The sequence below is a fragment of the Oncorhynchus gorbuscha genome, unplaced genomic scaffold, assembly GCF_021184085.1.
Source record: "Oncorhynchus gorbuscha isolate QuinsamMale2020 ecotype Even-year unplaced genomic scaffold, OgorEven_v1.0 Un_scaffold_627, whole genome shotgun sequence".
In the NCBI taxonomy this organism is placed as follows: Eukaryota; Metazoa; Chordata; class Actinopteri; order Salmoniformes; family Salmonidae; genus Oncorhynchus; species Oncorhynchus gorbuscha.
This window is the reverse complement of record NW_025745743.1, coordinates 274,937-292,412: the sequence shown is the minus strand read 5'-3', so window position 1 is coordinate 292,412 and position 17,476 is coordinate 274,937. Positions and strand designations below refer to the sequence as shown.

The 17,476-nt window shown below is 41.4% G+C and overlaps 1 protein-coding gene across 1 annotated transcript in view; it reads right to left on the bottom strand.

The window, feature by feature from the left end:
- The window catches only part of LOC124019549 (neural cell adhesion molecule 2-like), an 88,157-nt gene extending 72,157 nt beyond the window's left edge, over window positions 1–16,000 (bottom strand). Inside the window, exons 1-3 of the mRNA XM_046334915.1 lie at window positions 15,843–16,000; window positions 13,245–13,400; window positions 10,786–10,923 (exon numbers count right to left, since the gene is read on the bottom strand). Coding sequence (XP_046190871.1) covers window positions 10,786–10,923; window positions 13,245–13,400; window positions 15,843–15,861 — 313 coding nt within the window. The 5' untranslated portion in view covers window positions 15,862–16,000. The remainder of the gene's footprint in view (window positions 1–10,785; window positions 10,924–13,244; window positions 13,401–15,842) is intronic.
- Window positions 16,001–17,476: the final 1,476 nt, after the last annotated feature.

The window sequence follows — 17,476 nt, the reverse complement described above, 5'->3', positions numbered from 1 at the left end:
TTCTCACTCTCTGACTGCACAGTCCATTTCTCTGTCTACTCTCAATCACTCTCTGTATGTCTCTCGCTCTCTCAAACAGTTGCACATGGGAACATACGCACCTGCGCCCAAATAGACATATACATGTGTCGTGTCTTTACTATCATAGAACTAAAAACTTTTTATCAAAGATTCTCTGTAATTAGTTACTCGATTAAACTGAATAATCATGTAACTGTAATTAACTAGGAAGTTGGGGCACCAAGGAAAGTATTCAGATGACAAATGTATAATTTCCCAATATAACCTTTCAGATATTTTCATATCTGATCAATAGTCCTCTGACTAATGATTTATTTATTTTACCTCACGTTAGTCTCATTTCAAACGTCGTAAATGGTTGGTTATCTGCACAAACCCAGTCTTCACTATGAGTCATCCATACATCGATTGTCTTAAATAATTTATTTACTAACTAGGTAATTCACAGAAATGCATAAACAAACAGTAAATATGGTTACATGAAATGATAGAATGTGCCCTAGTGGGCTGAACCGGCATCGAGGCTTGTTTGACAAAAAGGGAGTGGGGGGGTCGACTAAGAAGTCACTACAGAGTTAATAATTATAACAATTGAACACTCACTCAGTTGGGAACAATTGCAATCAATATATATATATTTACACTCAGTGTGTCGTCTTGATCGCTGGTGAAAAGTTAATTTATTTTGCATAATTGTCCGTCTCTCACCATCTCTCTCTTAGTTGTGGTTAGAGGGAATTGTTCAGAGTGACATTATAGAATGGATGTTTCGGTGGTTGTCGTTCTTCACGTTCAATGATGCCTGAATTCCTAGCTGCAAACTAGTAATCAATATCAAAGACTTGTTCTTATTCTGTCGGTATCGATAGTCTAAGAATTTAACCAGGTGGTATGGTTAAAATGATTCAGCAATGGTCTACACCTTTATTCCTCTCGTAATTGAGGTAAGCTTGATCTGGTGATAATTTCTCAAAGTTGGGTTTTATTCAGAATGGCAGAAGAGGGCTGTCCCAGGATGTCTGACCCTAACTGGGCTCAAGGGCGGTCCTCTGATTTAGTTCAAATCAAAAGGGAATTGTATTTTTCTTCATTATACAAACAGTATCATCCCCACTCATTCATCTTATACAACAATTAGATGTAAACCTCATATCTGAGGCTATTATATAAACAGCGTTATGGTAATGTTGCCACACCGTCTCCCAAGTTGTGACAAACGCACCAGTTCGTAGCTCGATTCTTCACCGATCTTTTACACTTTCTATGGAACATGAAATATGTTAGTACCTCAAGTTTAGTGAGGTGGAAGAATTTCCTTTGTCCTCTGTGAAAGTTTACCCTCTCTCTAATACTGTGTGTCCATGAGGTCTTCTCAGGAATTTACGACCTCTGACCTAAGCAGTCTGGTTGTAGAAGCAGAGAGCGGGGGATGGTGCTCGCTGTACTCAAAGAGGGCAACGTCATGACACACACACACACACACGCACACACACACTTCAACTTTCTCACTCATCATTATTCACAATTCACTCAGGATTATATGTAATCATGGTAGCATCCACATTAATGTAGAAGTGTTTAGAAACATTCTATTCTTATTTACAATACAAATTCAATTTACCATTAACTTCAATTGGGTACAAAATTAGCTGAAACACAACCAAAATGAACAGAAAATGCATCCAACAAATATGTAGTCACAAGCTTGACATAGTGATTGAGTGCTTGGAATATGGGACCAAATACTATACTTGTGACTACTTTATTTACAAGAATCTTTAGGGGTGTCAATAATTTGGACCTCTTCCTTTTTTGAGAAAAAAGTATTACTTGTTAAACAAAATCTCATTCTCTAAGTAATTGTATTAGTATATAAAATTGCATTACTCATTATTGCTCATCTTTATCAAGGGACCCCACTGTTTATGAATATCAAAACTTTCCAAGCTTCAGGCTATTGAAACGACCAAGCAATATCAATAGCACGTGTTTTATTCTGTAACTCCAGGTTGAGCTGAGACAGAATTTCTCTCTCTCTCTCTCTCTCTCTCTCTCTCTCTCTCTCTCTCTCTCTCTCTCTCTCTCTCTCTCTCTCTCTCTCTCTCTCTCTCTCTCTCTCTCTCTCTCTCTCTCTCAGACAAGATTAACATTGATGTGCTTGTCAATCGAACACCCTTCTCTCAAGTCCCTGATCCGATACAGTCCATTCCTAAATCAGTGAGCCTCATTGAAAACAGCCCAGTTAATGGGAGACCCATGCTAGACACAGAGACATCAAAAGAGCAAATCAGCAACATACTAAGTAGCCGAGATAATACATGTTTAATCTCCTTTATCATTTCAATTTCAAAGACAAAAAAAAAATCAACCTGTATCAAACTTATCTCTGAAGGTCGTCTGAACAATGATGAGTTTGCAAGGGCTTCAACTCCATTTGCATTTAAAAGTTGATTCAATTGGAAAGGGTGAGGAAAGGACAGGTGTAGCTGATGGGTATCAGCCTCAAAAAAAACTCTTCACTGGCGAGGTTTTCTTTTCAGCCGGCCAATCAGAAGAGGAGGAGGACACCCTGCTGAGTTGACCCCTATCCACCAGCCAATCAGCGGGAGGCCAGCCCTCTGCCACTTCCTCCTCTATCGCTCTCTTTGATGATAATGTCGGAGTCTGAGATGGAAGGGTACGCTAGACTAGCAACACTGTCTGCATGATAATGTCAATGCTAATACGAATCAAAAACATCGTAGCCGTATCACGGCTTACTCCATTATAGACCAACTCTGTGCTGACTGACAAATTGACTGATGCAATGATTCCCCCCTCAACTAAACTTCCAAACATGTTTTTACACGACTAGTTGGTTGAATCTATAGTTTCATATATAATTCTGAGGCTTGGGGAAAATTATACACACTTTGGGACAAGCTGTGTTACAGACCGAGTAAAACACACAAATGACTTCACTTCAAAGTCCAGAAGGACCTTGTATTCATGTTACTTCGGGCCTTACTTAGGGCCTTACTTTGGGTGTTTCTTTCTTTAGTGTTTCCCTTATTGTCTCCTAAGATCTAGTTCACTTCTTAGAGCACGAGTGACTATACATCAAATTCCATTATGACAACATATACGGTAGTATCTATGCTTCTTAGGAGGGCCTTACTTTGGGCTCTTTAGAGGGGTTTCCTTCCCTCCGTTCTACGTAGTGTTCCCCTCCTTAGGGCTAATAGGTTAGTCTTAGTCTTTCCTCCCTCTTAGATAGTTCCCACTGGGTACACCACCTTTTTTTGTGGATAATTGGGGAATTTCACATTGATAAATGAGATTACAACCTATATTCCACCTCTCAAAAAGTTGAATTTCCAATGTGTTCTCACTATGCTTTCAACCATCTAAAAGCACATCCACATTCTAAAATTGAATAATGTCAGATTTTTGGTTTAGCTGTCACCTAAATGTATACCACTGCACTTTCAACCACGTTTAAAAGCACAGCAAAGTTCAAATGGGTATACCAGGTCAGACATTTTGTTAATTTATACAACAGATGAATGTGATATCACTGTGCAAATGACCTGTATTGCAGTTGAGATTACATTACATGATCAAAGCCAATCGAGAATCTGAGTAGAGTATTACAGCGATTGTGAAGATCCCCCACAGACCTGCGATGAGCTATGCACGCTATATTGAACATCCAGGTTTTAAATGATTACATGAGAAAATGTTTATAGTAACATTAGCTAGGTTTCCATCCAATTGGCGGCAGATTTTCATGCAAATATTCTAAAATCTGCGTAAAAACAATATGCAAATGTTCCCACTAGAGATGTGTTTCCATCAATTGACTTGTTGCATATAAAGTGCGTGATGACGTAGTGTACATAGAAATTACTTTTGCGGTTAGGTTCCCAAGTATCAAATAAAAAATACAATTTAAACGGGATTCCAGCGCATTTTTGTAGAGAAGAGTAATAGAAGAGAAAAAAATAATGGGTGGTGGTACTGCAAGAATAGTACTTTGAGAATAAAGTCAACATTTTAGGGAATAAAGTGGCAATATTTTGAGAATAAATGTCCACAAATTCTGCTGCCTCAGTTTGTATGATGGTAATTTGCAAATACTCCAGAATGTTATGAAGAGTGATCAGATGAATTGCAATTAATTGCAAAGTCCTCTTTGCCATACAAAACATTTCCACTGCATTTCAGCCCTGCCACAAAAGGATCAGCTGATATCATGTCAGCGATTCTCTTGTTAACACAGGTGTGAGTGTTGATGAGGACAAGGCTGGAGATCACTCTGTCATGCTGATTGATTTCGAATAACAGACTGGAAGCTTCAAAGGGAGGGCTGTCATCGTTGCTTTGCACAAAAATCGCTTCACAGGCAAGGATATGGCTGCCAGTAAGATTGCATCTAAACTAACCATTTATCGGATCATCAAGATCTTCAAGGATAAAGTCATTTTCTCTGATGAATCCCCTTTCCGGTTGTTTGGGGCATCCGGAAAAAAGCTTGTCAGGGGAAGAAAAGGTGAGCGCTTCCATCAGTCCTGTGTCATGCCAACAGTAAAGCTTCCTGAGACCATTCATGTGTGGGGTTGCTTTTCAGCCAAGGGAGTGGGCTCACTCACAATTTTGCCTAAGAACACAGCCATGAATAAAGAATGGTACCAACACATCCTTCTAGAGCAACTTCTCCCAACCATCCAGGAACAGTTTGGTGACGAATTATGCCTTTTCCAGTATGATGGAGCACCTTGCCATAAGGCAAAAGTGATAACTAAGTGGCTCGGGGAACAAAACATAGATATTTTGGGTCCATGGCCTGGAAATTCCCCAGACCTTAATCCCATTGAGAATTTGTTGTCAATTCTCAAGAGACGGGTGGACAAACAAAACCCCACAAATTCTGACAAACTCCAAGCATTGATTATGCAAGAATGGGCTGCCATCGGTCAGGATTTGGCCCAGAAGTTATATGACAGCATGCCAGGGCAGATTGCAGAGGCCTTGAAAAAGAGGGTCAACACCGCAAATATTGACTCTTTGCATCAACTTCATGTAACTTTCCATAAAAAACTTTGACCCTTATGAAATGGTTGTAATTATACTTCAGTATTCCATAGTAACATCTGACAAAAATATCTAAAGACAACTGAAGCAGCAAACTTTGTGGAAATTAATATTTGTGTCATTCTCAAAATTTTGGGCTAAAACTGTATATGCAGGTGTGTGTGTGGGCAGTAAAAACAAATGGCCTTCAATCTAATCAATCTACCCAGGCTATTGTTATTCTTTTCGGATAGTGGATATAACATTGAAAATGCAACATTTTTCATATAAGGTTTGTCGATCTTGAAATTCGGTTACCATTGTGACATAATCCTGTGGTCTGGCTTTTTTATGGCTGTTTTGGAGCAGTGGCTTCTCCTTGCTGAGCGGCCTTTAAGGTTATGACGATATAGAACTTGTTGTACTGTGGATATAGACACTTTTGTACCTGTTTTATCCAGCATCTTCACAGGGTACTTTGGTGCTGATCTGGGATTGATTTGCATCTCTAGGAGATAGAACGCGTCTCCTTCCTGAGCGGTATGACGGCTGCGTGGTCCCATGGTGTTTATACTTGCATACTATTGTTTGTACAGATGAACGTGGTACCTTCAGGCTTTTGGAAATTTCTCCCAAGGATGAACCAGACTTGTCGAGGTCTACAAAAACAATGTCTGAGGTCTTTCTGAGGCTGATTTCTTTAGATTTTCTCATGATGTCAATCAAAGAAGCACAGACTTTGAAGGTAGGCCTTGAAATACATCAACAGGTACACCGCCAATTGACTACAATCATATCAATTAGGCTAACAGAAGCTTCTAAAGCCATGACATCATTTTCTGGAATATCCCAAGCTGTTTAAAGGCACAGTCAACTTAGTGTATGTAAACTTCTGACCCACTGGAATTGTGATATAGTGAATTATAAGTGAAATAATCTGTCTGGAAACAATTGTTGGGAAAATTACTTGTGTCATGCACAAAGTAGATGTCCTAACCAACTTGCCAAAACTATAGTTTGTTAACAATAAATTGGTGGAGTGGTTGAAGAACGAGTTTTATTGACTCCAACCTAAGAGCATGTAAACTTCCGATGTAAAATCTGGTGCTTACCGGAAAAAAAGAGGATGAAGGAGAAGAGCCAGAGAGAGTAGTGAAATAATTCATGGTTAAAGCACTGCAGATCCCAGGCTACACTGTCGACCAAATTAAACCTAAAACACGTACATCGTTTTTGGACAGATAGAACAGTGATTGTATCCTTTAAAGACAGAGTAGTGGTTAAAAACCTGGGCAAAAGACTCAAAGTACTGTTTCCACTCTCAATGAAATAATAATATATAACGATAAATAAAGAAATTATAATTACACTATACTATTCAAGTTATGGAATGTTGTAAAATAATTTGTTTTCTATTTGTATTTATAGTATTTATAAATAGATCAAATATAGGACAATTCATGAAATAATAAATCCCAAAATATAAGGAACTGGAACACAAAAGTACCCAAAGCCCAAAATAAAAACACGACGAACAGAGAACATGAAAAGGCAGTCTGTGGGTATGTACGGGTGTATTTGTGAGAGGCGTGTGGTTGTGTAGGAAGATAGGGTGACTGTTTGATTGGAAAAGTGTGATGAGTTAAATGAGTGAGTAAGGAAAATAGTTGCAAATGCCAGAGCCCATGTGTGTCTGCAAGCAGGAGTTGTGACACAGCGAGTCTCCACTCTTGCACAGAGAGGGGATATACACTTCAGTTCAAAAGTTTGGGGTCACTTAGAAATGTCCTTGTTTTTGAAAGAAAAGTACATTTGAAAAATCCATTAAAATAACATCAAATTGATCAGAAATACAGTGTAGACATTGTAAATGTTGTAAATGACTATTAAAGCTGTAAATATCTATGGAAAATCTACATAGGCGTACAGAGGTCCACTATCAGCAACCATCACTCCTGTGTTCCAATGGCACGTTGTGTTAGCTGTTGTGTATCATCTTAAAAGACTAATTGATAATTCTAAACCTATTTTGCAATTATGCTAGCACAGCTGAAAACTGTTGTCCTGACGGTAGTGTATACAGTGGGGCAAAAAAGTATTTAGTCAGCCACCAATTGTGCAAGTTCTCCCACTTAAAAAGATGAGAGGCCTGTAATTGTACTAATTTTCCACCATAATTTGCAAATAAATTCATTAAAAATCCTACAATGTGATTTTCTGGATTTTTTCCCCCATTTTGTCTGTCATAGTTTAAGTGTACCTATGATGAAAATTACAGGCCTATCTCATCTTTTTAAGTGGGAGAACTTGCACATTTGGTGGCTGACTAAATACTTTTTTGCCCCACTGTATATGTAATATAATACACACAGTACCAAATCAAAACTTTGGACATAAAAACTCCTTCAAGTGTTTCTTTATTTTTACTATTTTATACATTGTAGAATAATAGTGAAGACATCACATCTCTGAAATAACACATATGAAATCAGGAAGTAACCAAAAAAGTGTTAAACGAGTATTTTATATTTGAGATTCTTCAAAGTAGCCAACCTTTGCCTTGATGACAGCTTTGCACAGTCTTGGCATTCTCTAAATGAGCTCCATGAGGTAGTCACCTGGAATGCATTTCAATTAAACAAAGAGCTCAAATAAACAAAGAGAAATTACAGTCCATCATTACTTTAAGACATGAAGGTCAGTCAATCCGTAAAATTTTGAGAACTTTGAAAGAGCTTTAGAAATTTCAAATTGCCGTCCAAATAAATGCATTAAAGAGTTCAAGTAACACACATCTCAACATCAACCTTTCAGAAGAGACGGGGAGGCCTTCATGGTCATATTGCTGCAAAGACCACTACTAAAGGATACCAATAATAATAACATAAACAGTAGCCATTAGATCAAAGGACATTAGAATGACGGAAATCTGCCCTTTGGTCTGATGAGTCCAAATTTGAGATTTTTGGTTCCAACCGCTGTGTCTTTGTGAGAAGCACAGTAGGTGAACGAATGATCTACGCATTTGTGGTTTTCATCGTGAAGCATGGAGGAGGAGGTGTGATGGTGCTATGCTGGTGACAATGTCAGTTATTTATTTAGAATTCAAGGCACACTTAACCAGCATGGCTACCACAGCATTTTTCAGTGATACGCCATCCCATCTGGTTTGTGCTTAGTGGGACTATCATTTTGTTTTTCAACAGAACAAGGACCCAACATACCTCCAGGCTGTGTAAGCGCAATTTGATCAAGAAGGAGAGTGATGGAGTGTTGCATCATGATGGCCTTGCCTCCACAATCACCCGACTTCAACCCAATTGAGATGGTTTGGGATGAGTTGGACAGCAGAGTGAAGGAAAAGCAACCAACAAGTGTTCAGCATATGTGGGAACTCCTTCAAGACTGTTGGAAAAGCATTCCAGGTGAAGCTGGTTGAGAGAATGCCAAGACTGTGCAAAGCGGTCATGAAGGCAAAGGGTGGCTACTTTGAACAATTTCAAATATATTTTGATTTGTTTAACACTTTTTTGGTTACTACATGTTTCCATATGTGTTATTTTATAATTCAGATGTCTTCACTATTTTTCTACAATGTTGAAAATAGTAAAAATAGAGAAAATCCCTGGAATGAGTGGGTGTGTACAAACTTTTGACTGGTAATGTATATGTTTACAAAACATATATGGCGGGTTGTAAATGATACACACAATTACACTGATAGAAGCCACGATCTATCTGCAATATTAAAGCTGATCACCACCCTGAAAAAAGAAATGCCTACAAATAATAATTCACTTGATGACTTTTTCTTCAAATGAAATGCATTTCCCACATAGATTCCCACGTCACAATAAGTTGACAAATTATGTTGAAACAACGTTGATTCAACCAGTTTGTGCCGAGTGGGTTACTTTGAGTTTTTCCTTCTCTCAGTCGGACACACTCTCTAGTGATGGCGGCGCTGGACTGTCCCACCTCCATAGCCGGATAGCGGGTGTCATGTTGCCGGGCGGATAATAGGACTCGCCTCATTGAGCAAGCTTATTGGATCTTCCTCACAACTATAAGTGGTGCTCTAAATTGAACGCAATCCGTGTTTTTTTTTTGCCGTGTGCGTTCATTACATTAGGTGGGAATAGCTAGATAGCCGAGACAATATTGTGGGTGCTCATGCATAACCTGTGCTTATAGCTCGCGAGAGATCACATTTCAATCACTCCCGAAAACGCTCTCAGGTGGCTCGCATTCCTGGCTGCTCTGGGGCCTTGCTGAGAACAAATGAGGTAATTAAAAATGACAACCTTTTGCTTTTTGGGCTACAAAACCCCGAGCTGGCGCTAATTGAAATCTTTAAATCACAGAAATAGTGTGAGTATATAGGAAATCAAAGGAGTGGTGGCAGCCAAACTGACCATCATTAAGCAGCTCTATAATGAGCCTATCTAGATTGGTGAGTCTGTTCTTTCTCTCAAACTATGCCGATCTGAGGTGAATGCTCAGAGTTTATGTTCAACACAGTACAATTCGGTGACTCCACAGTTCTGTTGGCGTCACTGCCTTTGTAGCAGTGGTGGTTTGAAACTACACTTGCGTGATGAGTAACCTTGCTTGAGACCTGAACTTGCACTGCCCCCCCCAATATCTTGCCCAGGCCTCACCTCAGTTGGCTAATAGTCTTGTAACACGCAGGAGGCCTAGATTCAAACCGCTGTCCATCACACTTCCACCTACACCACAGGATGCTGCTGAGGGGAGAATGGCTCATAATAATGTCCGGAATGGAGTAAATGGAATGGCATCAAACACAAGGAAACCATGTGTTTGATGTATTTGATACCATTCCACAAATTCTGCTCAAGCCATTACCAAGAGCCCGTCCTCCCCAATAAAGGTGACACCAACCTCCTGTGACCAACACAATAAACACAATTCCTTCTGAATCAATAACTCGATTCTTATACACCAGGTATGCTTCTTTTTGTGTCAATAACTCAAAAGAGAACCTGAATTGAATCAGATCAGAGATTTCCACCACTATTGACAATCTAATCCCCGCCGCCGGAGACAGACGTTCCTGCTTTGTGAGAGACCAAGTGTCTCCGGACCGATAAGCGTTTCATTTTGCCTGTGGTCCTGGGGTGCGATTGTTTGGGAGCTGGCAACCCTGTGTCAGCGCTGTAACTGTGGAGTGTAAGGAAGGGAGAATGATTCTGTCTCACTAGGTGACTCTATTCTCACCCTGAGAGGAGCAACAATTCTGTATGCCACCGATCGATACACCCCAGTGCCTGGCCTAAGGGAGCCTTTACACTGTGGCTCTGTATGGGGCTTCTCATCCTTATCAACACTGCTGTATGGCTGCTATTGTAGAAGGGACCACTGTATATGGTCGGATAGGATTTTGAAATGTGCAAAACGAGAGCAGGTAGTCGTACTGTATGCTACCCTAGTCTTCATAAGTCTGCTCTGAGATCAGGCCCGGCTGCTACTGTGAGAGGAAAAATATGTCTGGCTAGGTTATGTTTTAATGATTCTGATTTGTTGAGCTTGATCCTTCAGAGAGCCAAGGTTACTTATATAACTGAGCGTTTTGGATATGATCGTCAAGGGGAGAGTAGGTTTGCTCTGCTAGCTAGGTGGCTAACTCTTCGTTCACCACTGCATATGACTGGATAGGTATTAGCTACAGTGGACATTGTAGCTACTCACCATTCACCACCACCTCGATGTCAACAAAGTCGATCTCGCCGCGGGCCTCCACTCGCGCCTCGCAGCGGTACACGCCCTCGTCCGCCTTAGTCACCTTGTGGATCTGCAGGTTGTTGTTGGGCAGCACCTGGAACCTGCCTTCACAGGAGAGAGGGCAGAGGAGAAATAGAGGGGGGGGTGTAGAGATAGAGAGTTACAAGGGGAGCGATAGAGAGAGAGATAGGGGGATGGAGCATGAGAAAGAAAGAAAGAAAGGTTGAAAGAGAGGGGTAGAGAGTTAGAAACAGACAGGAAATATGGAAAGAAAGATAAAAGGAAAACGATAAAAAGGAAAGAGTGAAAGGAAGTCTCATGACCCCAGTCACATACTTGTTATCAAATAATATTTTCAGAAACCTTTTCCACTTTTAGCTTTTTAAAATAAAGTTAAAAGTGAGATAAATACTTCAGTAATTAGGTCTGCAGTTCACAAAAAAAGATTCCCATCCGGTATTGTTGTCACTGGCAGATAAGTGAGAACCCTATCTCTCTCTGTCAAGCGCAAAGGTATTTATAACCTTGTCCCGTAATTAGCATGGAATTTAAAAAAACACACTGCTATCTCTACCTTTAATCATTACCGTACGGCAAGGGGAGATAGGCCTTCCCTTCGACGCACTTTGAAATTCAATTAACAAACCTGACTACATTCAAAGATTTCAAACAAATCCTTTTCCTAATCAGCCCAGGAAGTCTGTCTATGTGATGGGTGGATGAGGGGGAACGTGTAGGAGGAGGAAAAGTAATGATTGGGTGACAGAGTATTGGTAAACAAGTCTGAACCTGCAAATTAACTTCTGTCCATCATGAACGAGCCATGAATGTTTCCAATAGTCGAAGATAGACTTCATTTCTTCTCCATTCTTTCTCAGCCCCAAGATGTGTTCCAATAATCTAAGATACATTACTTCCCCTCTCCTATCTTTCTAGCCCCCGACCGCGTTCTTGTCACGCCCTGATCTGTTTCACCCGTCCTTGTGCTGGTCTCCACCCCCTCCAGGTGTCGCCCATCTTCCCCTGTTTTCTGTCGGTCTGTGTCAGTTCATTTTGTTTGTTCAAGTCAGCCAGCGTTTTGTCTCAGCTCCTGCTTTTCCCCAGTCTCTCTTTATCCTTGCCCTCCTGGTTTTGACCCTTGTCTGTCCTGAATCGGACCCTGCCTGCCGTCCTGTACCTTTGCCCCACTACTCTGGATCGACCCCTGCCTGCCTTGAACGGTCGTTTGCCTGCCCCTGTTGTTGTAATAAACATTGTTACTTCAACACTGTCTGCACTTGGGTCTTACCTGAAACCTGATAGTTCTAATAGACTAAAACAACTCTCGCTTCTCCTTTCTAAGCCATAGGATGTGTTACAATCGAAAACCCCGGTCTTTCCTTCTCCTTTCCTCTTTAGTTACAGGATGTGTTCCAATAGTATACGACACTTTGTTTCCTTTCCTTTTAGGGGCAATGATCTGAAAGAACTCAGTTAATGAAGAAAAAGTCAAGTAGAGAAATATGGTGGAATAATTTCCTGTGTTGTCACTTATAGTATCAGTGTTCAAGACAGATGGAATATCCCCTTCATATCCCCACATACTGTATCTCAACAACATAACCACACAAAAAAACAAGTGGAAAAAAGAATACAAAATAAATCAAGAACAAATAAACAAAATAAAAATAATACTATTCAGTAGCCATGAAGAAAGGAAGATGTGATTCCCATAGATCTCAACAACATGGCAGCGAGCATCAGACCACCGACTGAGATTTGCATCCTCTCCTCTCCGTCTTCTAGGCAGACTCGTTAACATGTTTTATCGTCCAACAATATGTTTAATGAAATCACATGCTGTGGCTTTTCTTGTTAGAACTTGCTATTTATAGCATCAAACCCCTGACAGAATCTGGGGAATAAATTTTTTCACAACATTGGTTTGTTTACCTCCCAAAAGGCACCCTAATTCCCTACATTCTGCACTGTTTGAACAGGGCCCATAAGTTCCACAGTAAGTGCATTTATTCAACTGATATGTCTCCAAACGGTGGGTGAAGCAATCTGTCACGTAAACTGAGTTCATGTCATGTTAAATATTGTGATGCGCTAGCAAACCGTTAATTGGATTCTGAAATCAAGGATAATGTCATTATCAGCTGCTTCGTTAAAAGCAGAACTGTAAAATACCATCAAAGAGTGGGCCCATAAAAAATAAATAAAACGTGGATCAAACGTATCCCAATGGCATGTTCACATGAAAGGTATTTCTACGTGGTCTGTACTGCTCAATAGATCACTTTTCAAGAGTCAAGTCATGTTGCTATTATGGTAGCTGCAGTATGCACTATACAAAGTTAGGCTTTGATTGACCAACAAGCAAATAAGGTTTACCAGCACATCAACAGAGGCAGCATGTATCAAATGACCATACGCAGACTTACTGTAGTGCTCCTCTGTGATCTCCATGCTCTTGAAGCCCTTTTGGTAGAACCAAGAGACCGCGGGTGCCGGCGAGGCGATGACATCACACACCACCTCTGCCGCCTCGCCGTGGCGGAACTCCTGGGGGGACCTCACGTCGCGGAATGTCAGCTTCTCTGTCACATAGGAAATGAGGCAGCAGGAAGTGAAGTCACATTAGAGACACGTCTTTCCCGGGAGAGGGTTACGTCACAACATTCGCGCAAGTATACCATTTAGAATGCACGGCCAATACATTGCCTCAGTCTAAGTAGTAGGCGAGGGTGGACTTTGGAACAGAGCCTGAGTTTGGGAAACGCTGCAGATGAGTAGAGATTAAACTCCATTCTATAGCACAAACTGTTTTGCATATTGTCTATGGTTCAACACCACTGAGACAACTCGGATTATGTGTGTGGTCCAAAATAGTCCCATAAACATTCCCACAAGACATGGAATGAATCCTCCCACCTCGAAAGCTCTGTTTGTAATCAAATGATTGATTCAACTTGTGCCGGTTTAAAGCTGCGGCACCTGTCTGACAAGCCCTGGCAGGTTGTTGACAGATTTCACCTGGGGAAAGCTGACTTGGAACCTGCGTTTCTCTTCTCTTAGAAAACACTCCACCACCCTCTCAGAACCCGTAGTGCTGGCTAGTTTCGTCGACTTATCACACGGCGTATGTGTGTGTGTGGTGTATGGAGAGAGAAATTGAGTGCGTGTGTGTGGCACGTGGAGTGTGTAACACCACCGGGTTATCCACTGCGTGTGGCAAAATTAAAGTCTGCATAAATCACGTGCATGGCCCTATTTATTTCAGTCCCTTCCACTAGATCACTGCAACCTCGCACATTAGCATTTTGCAATGTGATTTATGTCAGGCGGCTCTCCAAAACGTGCTTTTCTCTCCTCGCCGCTCTTTAACGTGCCTTGCATCCTCCTGACTCTGAATGTGAGATTCAACCCTCATCTGCCGGTTTCATTCCACGGCACGTTTTAGAGCTGTTCGTGTATACATTTTGTTTTTCATTTTCTCAATCCGTCGCTTGGTCTCTCTCTCTCTCTCTCCATCTCATTCCCTCACCCCTTCTCTTGTGCTCCGTCAGTCCCTTTAATTCCCTTACCCTCCTCTCTCTCTCATTCTCTCCCTCTCCTTCTCTCACCACCTCACTCTCAAATTCACTCACCCCTCTCTTTCTCCAGCTTTCTCTCTCTCTCGCCATCCATTTAATTCCCTCACTTACCCTCTCTCTCTTATTCCCTCTCCCCACCCCCCCCTCTCTCCTTCCCCCCAGTTCTCTCCCTGGGATTCAAACACGTTGTTGTACTCGTTTTCATTTCCCGTATCCTTTGTCTTTACCCTGCTCGACAAGAAAATCAGTAAGAAAAACAAATCCTCTCGTGTAACAGTCTACCGCTCGCTTGGCACTGTCAAATTGGTAACACAGTGAGAATTTCTCTTCAGTCATTGCCCAACATAGCTGCAAGGGCAACTGTCAAAGTGGGGTGACAAGACAATTTTCTTGGAGCTCCCTCAGGTGGGACATCGACTGCCTCCACTGTCTCCTATCTGAAGTGGATCTCTGTTGGCCGGTGCTGGAAACTCTATACCTGTCAATTAATCAGCAGTGCAGATAATTATAGTCTTTCATCCGTAAGCTATAATAAAGCTATAATTTGAGTTTGAATATGGATAGCTTTCGTCAGGTTGTGAGCTGTTATGTAGGAACGCATATAATAATGTCAAGACGTGTGCACGTGTGTGTGCGGAATGTCACGACTCACAAAATGGTCATGTACAGCACATTTAAATTGGCTTCCATTTTTTTTTTTTAGAACATGTGGTGTTTATCACAAGAAGATCATGTTGGGTAATGCCTCAGATGGGTGCTGGGTACTTTACACGCCAGCTAAAGCCCTTCAGGTGACTATCTGCATGTTACTTCTCATACTTACTGAACACACAGAGCTGAATGGTGGCTGACTGACGTTGTCATGGATACGGCTGCCAAGCTGTGGTGGTGCGTGAGAGAGGAGGTCAGAGGAGGTAGGGGGACTTGTGGAGCGGGTGAGAAAGGTAAGTGCACTCCAGAGGGGGGGGGGTGTGCGTGCGCACGTGTGTGTGTGGAGGCATGCGTGGGCATGCCTGTGTGCATATGTACATACAAACACAGTACACACACACCACACCGGTGATCCAAATCAAGCGTCTGCCAGATGGCTACCAGCGGCAGAACTCCTCTGTGTATCACGTCCCATTAACGGCCACAGAAGATTCCCTCTCCCATACGATTAGAGCCTGCCTCCGTTGCCTATACACATTCAGTACTATCCATCACACACAGCGCCAGACCCAGCGAACATTCATTACACTCTTTCATGGGCAAGTGGGTACGGCGGTGCAATGGAATGTAAATATGGTGTATCTTTATGATCTAACAGGGGAGACGGCGATGTATTCAACTCATGTCTTTGTATGTCTGAAGGACCCTACAGAGGCTGGAATGGATACAGAGGTAATGGAGAGAGTGTGGTGTGTGTGTTCTTCTCTGTTACATATGCATGCAAGTGACACTCACGGTACATCTCCAGCACCATGGTGGCCTCCTGTGTCTGTCCCTGGGCATCGGTGGTCTGGCAGCGGTAGATGCCCGCGTCCTCCACCACAGCATTGTAGATGGTCAGCCTGGAGCTGTCCTCCCCGGTGTGCAGGGCCACACGCTGGGATGACACGATGCGCTCCCCCTGGGGGTTAAACCACTCCAACTTCACCGGCTCACCGATCACTGGGGAGGGAGAGAGAACTGTATAAAGAACCAAGCCAAGCCGTAGACTCTAGAGCAGAATTTCCCAAACGTCCTCTTGAGTATCCCATCATTAGTTCCACTTTATATATCCATAAGCACACCTGAAATAAATGGTAGCCTAATCAGCTCTTTTTAAAACATGGGAAAGTTATGCTTCTTTGAAATGTGTTATCCCACTTCGGAGACAAGTAGCAGAAAATGCCATTGAAAGATTTTCACACTTTCTAGAGCATTGGTGCCCAGGACGTCGATCGCGTTCGACGGCGAACTTCTTTCTCGTTTTGAAAATGTATGGACATAAAAATATATTTTTGCAATTCACAGCGTTTCCATCTAGTTTTTCTTAAAAATAATAAGGTCAACAGTTCTGAAGCACCGTAAGCTTTGCTCACAGGTTAGCGTCTTTCTTGAATATTATCGCACAGCCAAAATAACATTTGAAAAAACTGCTTAATTTACCTAAAATTGGACCAATTATAGTAGCTACATTTGTTTTCCAAACTGTCACTACCATAGCAACCATCTGCAGTTAGTACGTTTCCGTTTCCACGCTAGTGTAGACCTACAACAGACCTGTAACAGAATATTATTTATTGTTCCAGTGCGAGTAGTTTTTTTACGACATTTTTTTAATGAAGTTGCGGTTACGTTTTTAATATGAGTGCTGGACCAAGCAGCAATAAAAATAAAAATCTACCACTTTTACAGTGAGTGGGAGGAAGATAATTTCTTCACCTCAACAAATTCAAAATGTGTGTGTCTGATCTGCCATTCAAACATTGCTAAGGGAAATGTCGAGAGGCATTTCAAAACTGTTCTCGGGAAATATGAAAGTGACTTTCCAGCTAAAAGTGAACTACAGAAGAGAAAAGTAAAAGAGTTGAAGTCTCAACTACCCCCAAAAATCGATATTTACAAAGCCAAGCTCAAAATCAAAGGCAGCCACGATTGCATCGTATCGGGTGAGTCGCACAAGCACAAGAAACTGTTCCAGGATGAAATGGTAAGAGAGGCCTTAGAGACAGCAGAGTCATTGTTTGATGATTTCAAAAGTAAAATCAGAAATCATTTCCACTATTAAGAATGTTCAGCAATCCAGAAATATGTTTTCGTTTCAGTGTCCTCCATCTCCTCGAACCGAAGCTAATTGTATGGCTTTTTTTCTATCAATAATGTCAAATGAACAGCCATACAGAAAGACTCATGTGAAGGGTGAAAGTACAGAGGGACTACTTGATGCAGTTTTAAAGCCATTAAGTCCTTTGTTCATATACTCAGAAGACTGTTATAAGCATGTTTTAACCACTCCTATGTACATGGTAGATTCGCAGACACTCAGCAAGAAGGTCTGAATTCATTATTACTGAAACAAGATACAAATGGGAAATATAAAGATCCAGTCCGTA